This window comes from Fopius arisanus, unplaced genomic scaffold, assembly GCF_000806365.1.
Source record: "Fopius arisanus strain USDA-PBARC FA_bdor unplaced genomic scaffold, ASM80636v1 scaffold00072, whole genome shotgun sequence".
Classification (NCBI taxonomy): Eukaryota; Metazoa; Arthropoda; class Insecta; order Hymenoptera; family Braconidae; genus Fopius; species Fopius arisanus.
The window spans coordinates 179,175-192,117 of record NW_011887811.1 but is presented as its reverse complement, the minus strand read 5'-3'; the positions used below and the strand labels follow the sequence as shown (position 1 = coordinate 192,117).

The window sequence follows — 12,943 nt, the reverse complement described above, 5'->3', positions numbered from 1 at the left end:
GGAAGATGGAGGCGAGCTTGATTAATTATCCGAGGAGGGGAGAAGATCCCTCGCCCGGGATTACGTCAATTTGCAACGTGATATTCGTTTTAGAACCGCGCGGGCTTGACCCCGTGCCAACTGAGATCGTTAAGAGTTAATTATCGCTCTGCACTCCGCGTGTCTTTCCGTTATTCCCTTTACTCAGCTGATCCAGGGTAGACCCAATTCCCGATAACATCTGCATCCCCATGATCATCCACCACCAAAATTTTCTCCTACTCCACCGGAAAGATGGCATAATTCAACCGATTTCAATCTCTCCATCGAGAGAAATACTCCCTTTAAATAGCAGAACTTCAATAAAATAATATTACATATATTATTTTATTGAAGATAAAATGTAAATGAGTTTTAGAGAAAATCCAGGACAACTTCAAGTTGGCCAACTTGACATTGGAAGATTAATTTTCTGCCGGTTGCAAATTAGAGGGTTTTCCGCGGTCCATTCCTCAGTCAATGGTTTCTATTTTTTCGTTTGATCCCAGCTGTTGTCTTTTTTTCTTTCATCTGTCCACTAGTTCCTTTTGGGTTCGATTTGGTGGAAGCGGAGGTATTCCCTCGTTGAAATTGGTATGAGCACGTCGAGGAAATATCGATTACCGCATCGAGGAGAGGTATAACGTACCAACTGGCTAATCCGTACGACCTCTCGGATTTATGTTGTCACTAACTCCCATATCACATGAGATTTTCGCCTCTACTCTTACACCCGGAGCTCTGTACACGACACCGCGATCCCCTTGAACCCTTCTATCTCATACCCCCAGTGTTACTACCATTTTCTGAATATCCAACGGCATTCTCAACCCACTACCGTTTGTAAAATCGTTTTCGGTTGTATCACACCGTGACGTATAACCGAGGTGCATTCTGTGGTGTATGTATTGTGCAAGTGAGGTAAATGGTCGTGAAAGCAATTGCGCAGTGGAGCTGTTACCATTTTGACTGGGGGGGAATCCCAGATCTGAGGCGAAGGATATGGAGAATATCGAATGGTGTGATTCGAGGAGACTCAAATGTGCTTTTACCGATGGATATGGCCACCAGAATTCAACGATCGTACTCTCGAGATGATGACAACGAGACTACAGCCAGAAAATCAGAGACTGCACGCTATTATTCTCACAATCCTCCAACTCCAACTGCCAACTTCCCGACAATTTTTATTGCCTCTTCTGGAAATTATTCTTCTCCTATTTCAACATCTCTCCCATTTTACGTCACTCCCTTCATTAATTATTCACAAAATCAACATTTTCTAGTTTCATTTAAAAGTTTCGAAGATATTCGAAATTTCCAATTAATCCCCCGTCCAAAAATATTTTCCATCAAGTTCCATTGATTTTTATAAAATAATTGATGAATAAATAGGAACACAGGGGTAACGGACAGCCATGAAAAATTGTTCAATTCCCAACTTTTAATTTCCAGACGGAAATTCCTGAAACTGGAAACTCTGGTCTCCCCGTAAAATTGATGAAAATCCTGATGAAGTTGACTACTTGAATTTCCACGGTGTAATTTCCCACCGGATATAATTACCGTTAGAGCACCAGGTGAATTTTATTTTTGGCAAACATTAGCTGCCTCACGTACAATGAGTATTCCACATGCCAATCGGCAAGATCAATGTGATGAGTACACACCAGAACCTGTGGATCCGATTTAATTTCCCCACCTCATTACCCATAACTCAAACTGATTGGAACGAATCCATCAGTTGCAATATGATCGCGAGTTCTCTAATTTTTTGACCATTCGGTGTACCCGAAACCGATTGGTTTCCCATCGAAAATATTTCCCCAAGAGATTCCCCTGTATCAAGTCGGATAAATTTCAAACTCGAGTTTCTCAGGGTCTTTGTCTCATTCCCCTTTATACTCCACAAGACCATCTGTGATACTGTGATACGGACTGACGCTTTCTTCAAAGTTTCAAAATACTGAGCAAACGGAATGGAGAAGTTGGAAGCCTATCGGCAATGAGCCAGACAATGGTGGTATCGTCAAAGAGGAGACACAAACCTTCAGTCTTCCGGCTTCGAGTTTTATCAGACAATAGTCGGTTTTTCCAGCTGCCAATAGGAGAGTTGCGTCGGATTGATGAGTACGAAAACGAAAGCTTATGTCGGTGCCGCCCTTTGCCTCCTGCACTGGGAAGTGAATGTAGCTTGCACCATACAGGGACACTGAAATCAAATAAAAGAATTTTACTGGTTTTTTATATTAAGCCGTTACTTTTCAATTATTTATTATTTTTTTACTTCCAAATCCACCCCGTGTGCAACGGAGATTAATTTTTTACAATATATGGAATTTGTTTATTAATAGACGATAACTGGATTTATATATTTTGTTATACACAGCTTTTTCATTATCAGAGAAAAATCTGGTATTTATGAATTTATGATTTGCCATGACTTTTAACTGAATCCGGAATGATCTATTGATATTGAATATTATATTTTGTCGTGTTTGTCGTCTCGATGTATTTCAGGGAATGGATCTCTTTTCTCAGCTTATGGTGCTCCTTTCCAGTCTGAATATTTTTTTTTTCCTGGCAAAAGGGGGTGGGAGGAGTGATTTAGATGATATTGCATGGAGCGGGAATAAACCGTGTACTCCAATAAAACTGGCTCAAAGACAGGTTCCGGAGATGATTATAGGGAAGAGTGAACAGGCGGGTTCTACATCGAGAGTCGATAAAGGGGCGACTTTTCCCAATAGTCGGAATCGTGAGAGAAAAAAAAAACTCCTGTCCATTCACAGCACGTCTTTTGTACTTCCAGTGGTACTTTTTTCCTTTTCAATTTTATTTTAAACTCTCATCCGTTTTGTGGTAATTCGCGGGAAGTAGAGTCTTTTATTGAGCATTATCACCTCCTTGATTCAGTATTAACAGGGGAAATTACGGGCTATTCTTGGGCTAGGAATCGGTTCGACTTATTTTCTGGATGTGACTTGCGGAAATCCACGGGGCAATATTTTTTCATCAAGTTACCAGACTAAGTGGATGTATCATCACAGCTTTCGTGAAATTACTGTGCAACTATTTGAATTCAAGAGGATATTAAATATCCGTCATTTTTTAGGTTGATGGAAATTGATGGAACGAATCTCTAATCATTGTTCGGCATCTCCTGGTTAATGCTAATTATATTGATTACGTTGCCGTTTGCGTAACGCTTTGCCCGGATAGAGCGTTTTAGCTTCCTCGGGCTATAGAGAGCATAATCCTTCCTTAATCCTGTTCTGAAACGCTCATACGCGTTGTGAAGTTGGTGTATCAGGATAGCTTGAAAGTTGTCCTGTTTCGGGCTTGTCCAGAGCCATGACAAAATCCAAACTCTCAGTATGGCGAAAATTCGATAGAAATTGTGGGAAAAATTACCAGAGTTTCGTGCGATCACAAAAAAAAATTCGCGTATCCAATAAATCGAATTTAAAATCAATTCTTCAATGAAAAATTCATAAAAATCTCACGTCACTTTTTAATTGTTAATTTTCATTTATTTTTTTATGTCGAGTTTCAATAGTAATTCTCAAACCGTGAAATGCACACAGTGATCAAGTGAAATAGTTTCATCACGTACTCTCAAGCTCATTGCTCAAGCAATTAAACAAATCCTTGCGAAAATGGGTTAATTAGTTATTTGGATATAATCAATGGTCAGCCGGAATATTCTGTGAGTTCTTCACGTGGAAATTCAGCTCTCCACGGATATCAATCCACATATATAAAAATAGCGACGCGAAAAATAATTCGCATGACAGGTGATTGCATATTTGTTGATATTCATTTTTAAAGCCTGAGGTAATTGAAATAGTGAGTAAAACATATTCAATTTTTTCTCCATTCCCAATTTTATTATAGAACAATTGAAAAGTGGAAATGAAATAAATTGTTTATTTATTCATTTTTAAAATTCACGTTTTATTTTAATTGAATATTCTAATTGTGAGGGGAATAGAATTTAATGCCTGGAATCCCTGGATATTCCGGGTAAACCTATTGGAATATAAACTTTTTCCCCTCCGCGTCATTAGATTTGAATTCTCAGTGCGCATTTCCACATCTGTTGAAAAATACTCAACTCAATTTCCGTAAACAATTGCATCTCGAATTCGATTTGCAGTTGAGAACTTGAGTAGCATGCATCCGCCGATTAAACTTCAACAAATTTCTAACAACCCAGTTGAATGCGATGGGCGATTTTTCAACCTCTCGTCTGACATTTTCAATTCGAGGGTTAAATATCTCTGAAACTAAATCGTCAATTGCTCCAATCAAGTGGTAAAAAAATAATTACATCAAAGAATCGCCACCGAATTTTTAAAAAAAGAATATTTTTGTAAAACATCCCCTAAATCTCAAACTAGTCTCATTTTCCGGGTGCTTTAATGAAAAAGTTAACTCAAGCAAATAATTCGACTATTTTTCTTCCTCTTAATGTTGAGAGACCAGAGACGTGAAATTTTAAATTGCCTATTTTCCCTCTCCCCAAGAAAAGTAGATACAAAGATAAACCCCGAAGATTCCAGCAAACTCACTCCATCTTGCCCCCCCTGGCCCCCTGTCCCCCCCCATAACTTTTTACATTTCCGATATCCACTGTGAAAACCACGGTATTCATGTGTGAGAAAACGAAATTTCCAGTGATGTGGAGTGTTGTATGCACCGACACTAGCTGTCTAGTCGTTCGTGTATTTTCCCCACTAGGTAGTTTCTCGTTTCACGTTTATTTATTGACGAGGAGGAACGCTTGGTTTTGTTACACTGCAGGAGGGCTCAGAACATCCAATGTATCGACATAGCCCATGAATTGAGGCATTTTTTTCCTAGCTTTTTTTCACTCCCCCCGGCGAATTTTTTTTTTCATCACCGATTATATGCACCGGGTAGCGAACAATTTTCCAAAATGCAGCCGTCAACGTTACGGGGGTTTATGTTTGCCCATTGTTGGGTGATAAAAATTGAGAGGTAAACGGTGATAGTATTTTACGTATGAAAGTTCTATTGAATCTGATGAAATTCCAATTAAAATTTATCAAACATGTGCTCCAACGTTTGCTCCCGTGAATGGTGTTCATTCGGACGATGACACTTTTTTTTTTTTTTAACTTTTTCAATGGAAAATGCTCTCACTGTCAGTGTTATGTATTTTTGGAAGTCGATCGATATCGAATTCGGTACAGACGTATTGCTATTGCCAGTGATGGAAACTCGTAAAATAAACATTCGTGTTTCCTCTCGTGTAATTGAATCGAGAAATCCTATGTACGGGGCAACAAACGAATGCCATATACTATTCACGATTCATCTCCGTGGGAGGAAAATACGAGGGGGATGGGGGCATCGTCGGCATTGGTAACTCCATTATTTTACGATACCAATTCTCAAATCGCGAGTCAACTTTTGACAGTGTGATCAATGCATTCGGTATGGATGTATGGATTTTTTATTCGCCGCTGGTCGGTTATTCATTTTTATATCCGATATTTTTGGGGCGACGAGTGAAGAATAAACTTCACTATTTCCAATATTTCTCTGTGCCTCTATTTTTTTTTTTCACCGGGCACGAACGATAAAAAATATCGTAAAATAAAAATATTGGGGGTTATGAAATAAAGTTTGAAGATGTTTCCAGTCGGGGAATTCCGATTGGTGAGGAGGAATAATTTCGCGAATGTTTGAGAACTCTTCAAAGGGATCGAGAGGTGGATTACTGCCCTCGGAGTTCGGTATCAATTGCGGGGGAAATTTATACAGTAATTGATACTTTTTCAGCGTTCCAAACAAGAGGTCCTCGGAAAAATGGGAATTTTCATATAATTTTCACGACCTGCGCAATCTCTCCTGAATTTTCAATTCTGCGAGTTTCAATAAAATTTCAATTCCAAATTTAATTTTTCGCGTTCAACTTTGATTTCTGAAGATTTCCACAATTTTTCGTGAGGAAATTATCCGATAAAATCGATAACAATTTGAATAATCGAGAACCAACCGATGCGTCAACAAATAATTCTCCAAAAATATCACTCAGTCGTTATTTAAAATAAAAAGACTTCTCACTGAAAAATTCCAGTGTATTTTTTTGACCTGCAGCGTCTAGTTCCACCGAGTCGACGATTATCCTAAACAAACATAAACTGCCACGGGGATCGCGGAATAAACTGGATTATAATGATTTTATGTATAGCGAGGTGAGGGTGGAGCTGGTGATATGGTGCGCCGTCTCCTTCGACCTTAGCATTTCATACTTATGGAGAGTTATAATGGCAACGATAACAGCCACTTTGCTCTGGATGTGGCTTTTGGTGTTTCACCTTGTGCAAACCCGGGCTCTGGGATAATAGAATGGATGGCAGTAGGTGGCATTCGGCAAAACCCAGGTCTGAGCCTTCTTACTCGCGTGATGGTGTGCCCTGGCACTTTCGTAAACAAACATTGAGGGATAATTCAGGGGACCACCGAACAATGAGCGAGTATTTTCACTTCTAGACTTGAAGAGACATTTGCTCGTTTTTTAGTCGAAATTCAATGGAGAGTGGAGCTGGCTCTGACAGCGATGGTTGGAGAAGGGTAATGTTATTGAATTGTGACAGTTGTATTTTGTGCTCATTGAACTGGAATTGGGATAATGGAGGACATGTAGGTCAATGGGTTTTATATATTTTTTTTCCGTCGACAGACGATCTCATGTAAATAAATAAATAATCAAACAGGTAAAAAGAACGACGGAGAATATTAAATGGGGATGTGTTACACCTAAAGAAAATGATGTCTGAAGTTGATGGCACATGGCGTTGCCATCGCAATCCACCTCTATCCTTACCTTTTTCATCGGTCTGGCAGAAGCCCAAGAAGATGGTAGCAGCAGCAAGTAACATCAACAGTCCCATGTCGACGGCAAAGTTGATGCTCTCCCACGTATATATGTACTGGTCTTGCCGTTATTTATATTTATCCCTCCGTCTTTTTCCAACTTCGCACTTGATTTTTCACGTCTAATCTATGTATTTGGTCTTCACCAGCCAACCCCCTCGACGTCAGTATGTATTCCACGCTCTTGTCCAGGATAAACGGCCTCGCCAAAAGCGAACGAACCTAAAGCGGCATCGATCCCAAATAGAAGCGTTATACGAGCTCAGTGTTGGTTATTTATGCGAGGCCATAAGTTACGTACTTTCGTGGCGTCATGTTTTTCACAGCTTTCCTCTCCAAACATCCCCTTTCATCCCCCTGAGATTCCAGAATAGAGGGGTGATGCCAAGGTATTCTACATACAGGCCAAGTACAACTTGCCTCACCACCTTTTTCCGTTTTCCACCCTTGGCTACCAACACTGGTGAAATACCAATGCAGATCTCCACTCTTTTCTCTCTTCCTGTTTCTCCCTTTTTTTTTCCCCTTTTTCCCCGTTTTTCACGTCTCAGGATATGCCAGTTGGACGATGAGTTGTGTCTCCACGCTTCACGAATTTCACCGTCAAATCACGACAACTGATTTATTCATATATGTCACGTACTTGTACTGTATCAGCTGTTTCAATAGTCAACATCGCCGTTTCATCAGCTCGGATTAACCCCAATCGATCCAATTCACTAAGTTTGTAACTTATTGACGCGTTACACCTTTGGACATGTCACAACGACCAATCACCGTGATTCTTGGTGATAACCTTCGGCACAACCGAATGGTAACGAACCACCACCATCAACGGCGTTCGTTTGCATGGACATCGCTCCATCCAGCCCCTTGATTGCCTCTTGCACCAATTAATGCTCCACCCAGTTGGTGCTACCAAACCACCTTCCACCCAAGTTTTAACAGTCAGTTGCCTCCTCCATTAAACATTTCACGTATTACGTGTTGTAGTTGTTTCACCCTGGTCTCCATCAACCCTCAATCCTGCCTCCTGGACTCACCAAAGTCCCATTTTTTTTTCTCTCCCTCTCTACCTCGCAGTCGTCGTCGACTCTGTAAATCCAAAGAGTCGTTTAAAGTTTTTTGTTTAGCTTTTTCATCTACTTTGTTAGTTCTACTTCACCTCTTTCACCCATAGTTTCTATTCTACCATCCCATCCCATACCCAGTTAATTTATTTCAATTCTTTTTCAGAACGCAGCGCCAGTTCTACTCCGCTGATTTCAAGTTTGACATTCCAATTCTTGAGGCGGAATTTAACCTCCTCGTGGGGATGGATTCTGGACGGAATTTATTATATTCGGGGTGGATGAGAGTTCTGGGTCTTGTCGTGATTTTTACGGTGAAGTTTTGAGGAGTTCGGTGGAAATACTTGGATGTCAGTCTAAATTTGCAAATGTACTTCGAGCAAGTGGAAAATCAAATGGGATAGTCCGATTTTTTAAGTGCCCCCTTGGGTAGGCGATCTTTGGATGAATCGTTAATGGAAGAGCTCAAGAATTATTTTCCCACCGGTTCTTTCTTCCGATTTTTTCATTTTCCCGTCAGAGACGCGTCTGTATAATTAATGCCAATCCTGATTTTAGGTCACCCTGTATAATTCCCTTTTCCACCCTTCCCCCGGTTGAGCCCTTATTTTTTCACCACCATCCCCCATTTCTTTGTCTCTCCCATAATATTCATTTATTTTCTATGAATAAAAAAGTCACTTTTTTATGGGCTCTTGTCACGAGTGTCGCAAAAACGGAGGCGAAAAAAAAAGGATTTGCTCTTGGTGTAAAAGTGGAGGATAAAAAGAAAATGGAGAGACAAAAAGAAATGGGAGATGAGGATTCAGCTGGGGGGAGTCACTGGTGGAAAAAAAAAATCTGTTGGAACTCGTAATTTAATTTGGCGAGATTGTGTCAGAGATAGTTTACGAGAGTGTGATTCCCTCTCAGTGGCGAAATATTACAGAACCCGGTACAAACAGAAGCCTCAAACATCGGGGGGTTTCTCTCTTTCACAACAAATTTCCGTGTACGGAAGGAAATTGGGGTTATCGTTTTGCCTCATGGTTCTGTGAAGGTTTATGGAGTTATGAGAGTTGTGTTTACCCGAATTTTACCCGGTTGTAAACAGAATTACTGATCAACGCTCTCGTGTGGATCTTCATTATTTCAGTGGAATTTTGAAATTCATGGAAATTGGGAAAAATTCATTTTTGGTTATTAAATACCTTGCGAATATATAGTGTTCGCTGCTTTGTTCGAACGAGTGTGCGGAAAAATAACAACAATGGGTATCATAATTTTAATAAAAATGTTAGAAAATTCTTGTACAAATGAAAATTTAGAGTCGAAATGCCATTTTTTTTTGGTTTCTCTTGGACGGAAAGATCAATACACAAATTATGGAACCACTCGCGTAGCAGTCTCGAGATAAAAGCTAATTTTCCGAAGAAATTTACGGTTTTCATGGATTTTTTCATAGGAATTCATGATTTTTCCAGCGAAAATTGGAGTCGACTCGAAAAAATTGATGGAATTAAAAGAAAGTATTCGTGTTTCACCGCCTAATTTTTTTCGCATCGTAAAAATAAATGAAATAAACCTTTCACTTCCCGATTGTGCGACTTGACACATAATTTTTCCGGAACTTTTCCATCCGCGGAAATATAAAATTTTCTCCAACGCAGTCGCCGCAGGGGGTGAAGAAAATCGACCGTCAGAACAATGTTCATTGGACATTTTGCAATTTAACATAATAATTTATATTATACTATGAAGTATTTGCGCCTACAATTAATTTTTTTGATAGAAAAAAAAATGGCTGCACGTAACGAAAATTCAACTGCAAATCAGAAAATCCGGTAATTTTGTATTATTCCATGCCCCAATTTAATCTTTTCAAAAATCTCTACATTAAAAGCTGAAAGCCCGTTGATTGAATTTATTTAATTATATGTTCATGCACTGATACAAAAGAAATGGTAGACGTAGTGGAGAATGAAGTGATCGCAAAATTTTATTGATTGACAGGTGCAATAATGAGTAAATAGAATTACATTGAAAAAAAAATGGAAAACATTGGCATCACTGTTGAAAAATTACCCATTAAATTTCTAACAATGAGAAATTTCCATAAAGTTTATCTCCATTTTGTTACTGAAAAATCAGGTCGTGTCTTGAATATTCAATGAAATTCTAATTTCCTAGTCCGTACGACAATGAAAATAACTGAAAATAGTGAATATTCAAGCCATTATTTGCGCGAAATTTCAATCCGTTGAAAATTCAATTGAACTAATGTCCAATATCTCTAATGACTTTTGCAATTCAAGCTTTCTTTTTTATTTCAATTTTCAGGGTCAGAGTCCGGCATTTTTCATCAACTCGATTCACCTGAAAGTTCCGGGAGTCTTATCACTGAAAAATTGAATAATCCAGAGATTTTCTGGGCTAATCACCCGGAAATTAATGAGATACTTATTTTTCAATTCAATTATCCCGTGAAAATAATGAAAAATCCTGAGAAAATGGAAAAGCCTGTCATTTCAGTCCTGAATATTCATGGTTCACTGGCACTTCATGAATTCCATTAAATTCCACCGAAAACCTGAATTTTCATAACCATTATCCCTTAAACCCGACCCAGTATCACTCCACGAGAATTTCTGTCGTATTTCCCTCATCTTCCAAAAATATTCAACACCGCAAAGCGCCCGTTTTAAATGATTTTTTATTAACTCGAATGAAACTCAAATCTGAAAAATCAAAGGCAAACATCAGTGCGCGAAGAAGAGCCCCAAAAATCCCGGGCGAAAACCCCCGCCTGATATAAATCCCAAATCCCCGCAATCATTACATCGATATTCCCAAATCCACCGAAATCCCCTGAGCCATTGCTACCTCAAACTACTAAACCGTCACCATAAAACCAAAAAATAAAAAAAATCTCAAAACATCCCAAATAATTCAAAGGCACCGAAAAAAAAACTCCCCAAACCCTGAACAAAACGAGAATTCCCTCAACAAATTGAATCCAAAAAAATAATCCCCAAAATTTCCTCGGAAAAATTTCGGTCAGCAGTTGGTGCTGGAAATGTGAAAGCCCCCGAAAAATCCGCGAAAGCCCCCAGAATAAAAATAGGTAAAACGAAAAAAAAAAAACGGTGAAAAATTGCACGGACGATTGAAACGTCAACCAATAAAAATTCAGCCCAAACAATTAAACGACATAATGATGATGAATAATCAAACATACACTGACATTCGCTGGTTTCACCAGTCAACATATTCCTGACGTGATTCACGGTCGCGTATCCAGCTGTGAAACGTTTCGCACCCGGTGAAAATTTGCATGGGGCACGTATATAACATATACATCATATAAAACATATATACCGTATCACGTATACGGCATCACCATCGACGACTCCCTCACAGAAAAACTCGACGACTATAAAATATCAAAGCAGCATAAATCCCCCTCACCCCCTCAATTTATCCTCCACAATGCTAAAAGCACTTGTACCCGATCTCCTGTACTCTTCCTCCGAACTTCACGTTTCCCTGGGATTATTCAGTTGAAAATCGAGTGGGGGAACACATGGGACACACACGACGGCACAATCCCGTTGGAGTGTCCCTGAACGATCGAGTGCCACCGGATCCGTTGGAGGAAAATCAGGAAAAATTCAGGGCACATAAAAGCACTCTCATCCCCTTCTACCCCCACATCAGATAAAAAAAAAAACCATTCCCCATATCCCGTAATCCCCTCTCAATTATTCACATCTACCCGTTTCCCCGCGCACTCAATCAATGAACCATTCACTCTTGCACCGGTTAATTGGAATTGGGTACGGTGTACGTCACTGGTTATGAACTCGACGCACGTTTTTTAAATCCACGGAGCGATGGTTCAACGTCAATGACTCCTCGACGACTAACGAGCCGCTCTCAACGGGTACCAAACGCTTTTCCTCGACATCGCGCGTCCCGACGCTTTGCGCCGTCGCTCCGGCCTCAGCCTCCGGTTCTCCCCCTCATCATACCCCTCTCTGGTCTCCTCTCTGGTCTCCTCTCTGGTCCCCCCTCTGGTCTCCCCCTCTGGTCTCCCCCTCAGGCCTCCCCCTTTCTCCCCGGGTCCACCTTCTCTTCTGGGGGCTATACATATCATCGTCTCTCGGATAGACGACGGAGGTTTCCGTGCCGGTGGCACTGGGCTACAGCGCAGGAGCATGGCCGACCGACCCGGACCCTCTCATCATCCCCCTCCTTCCTCCCACCTACCCACCCCATTTATATGTAGAACCTCGAAATTTTTATTCTCCCATCCCCCTCACGAATCATCTTGCAATTAATTATCTCACCTCCTCCAATTGATTGGAACTTTACGGATTAACTTTAATGAAAATCTCGGAAATTTGGAGATTATTTATTAATGTTAGCGCATTTTTTTAATTTGGTGCAGAATTTTTTTTATTATTCAATAATTATTTAATTATATTTCATTATTTTTATTGAATTCAATTTATTAACGGTTTGAGGGAATAAAAATAATACCCTCGGGTATAGTGGAAAATATATTTTTTATGCAGATCCATTGATTCGAGAAATTATTAAAAATGTTCCTCAATATTTATTATGAATATTCAAGGAATTTCCAATTTTCCGGTTGATGCGATACGGGAATGCCTAAAAATTTTGAAAATCCGAGCAATAGCCCCCCGGAATGTTAAATTTATTGAAAATCGAATGTGAAGTCATGAAATTTGAGGAAAATGGAAAAGCCTTTTGAAATAATTTGAGAGCATTTGAAATAAAACATTCGACAAAATCACTCGAAATCAGTAATCATTGTCATGATATTCAACACCGAATACCTGACATACCTCCATATATTTGCTCTCAACAGTACAATTTAAAAACAACCCATGGGAAAATTTTGCGGATGGTATTTCCACTATAATCCAAGAGTGCGGCCCCCG

At 39.7% G+C, this 12,943-nt stretch overlaps 1 protein-coding gene across 2 annotated transcripts in view; it reads right to left on the bottom strand.

Annotated features, from left to right (window-relative positions):
• Positions 1-11,880, bottom strand: part of kon (chondroitin sulfate proteoglycan 4-like protein) — a 32,065-nt gene extending 20,185 nt beyond the window's left edge. The window contains exons 1-4 of one of the 2 annotated variants that reach the window (XM_011310058.1): positions 11,355-11,880; positions 7,229-8,022; positions 6,878-7,149; positions 2,067-2,230 (exon numbers count right to left, since the gene is read on the bottom strand). In XM_011310058.1, coding sequence (XP_011308360.1) covers positions 2,067-2,230; positions 6,878-6,944 — 231 coding nt within the window. In that variant the 5' untranslated portion in view covers positions 6,945-7,149; positions 7,229-8,022; positions 11,355-11,880. Of the gene's footprint in view, positions 1-2,066; positions 2,231-6,877; positions 8,023-11,354 lie in introns of both variants that reach the window. The other variant, XM_011310057.1, reaches the window with a different exon arrangement.
• Positions 11,881-12,943: the final 1,063 nt, after the last annotated feature.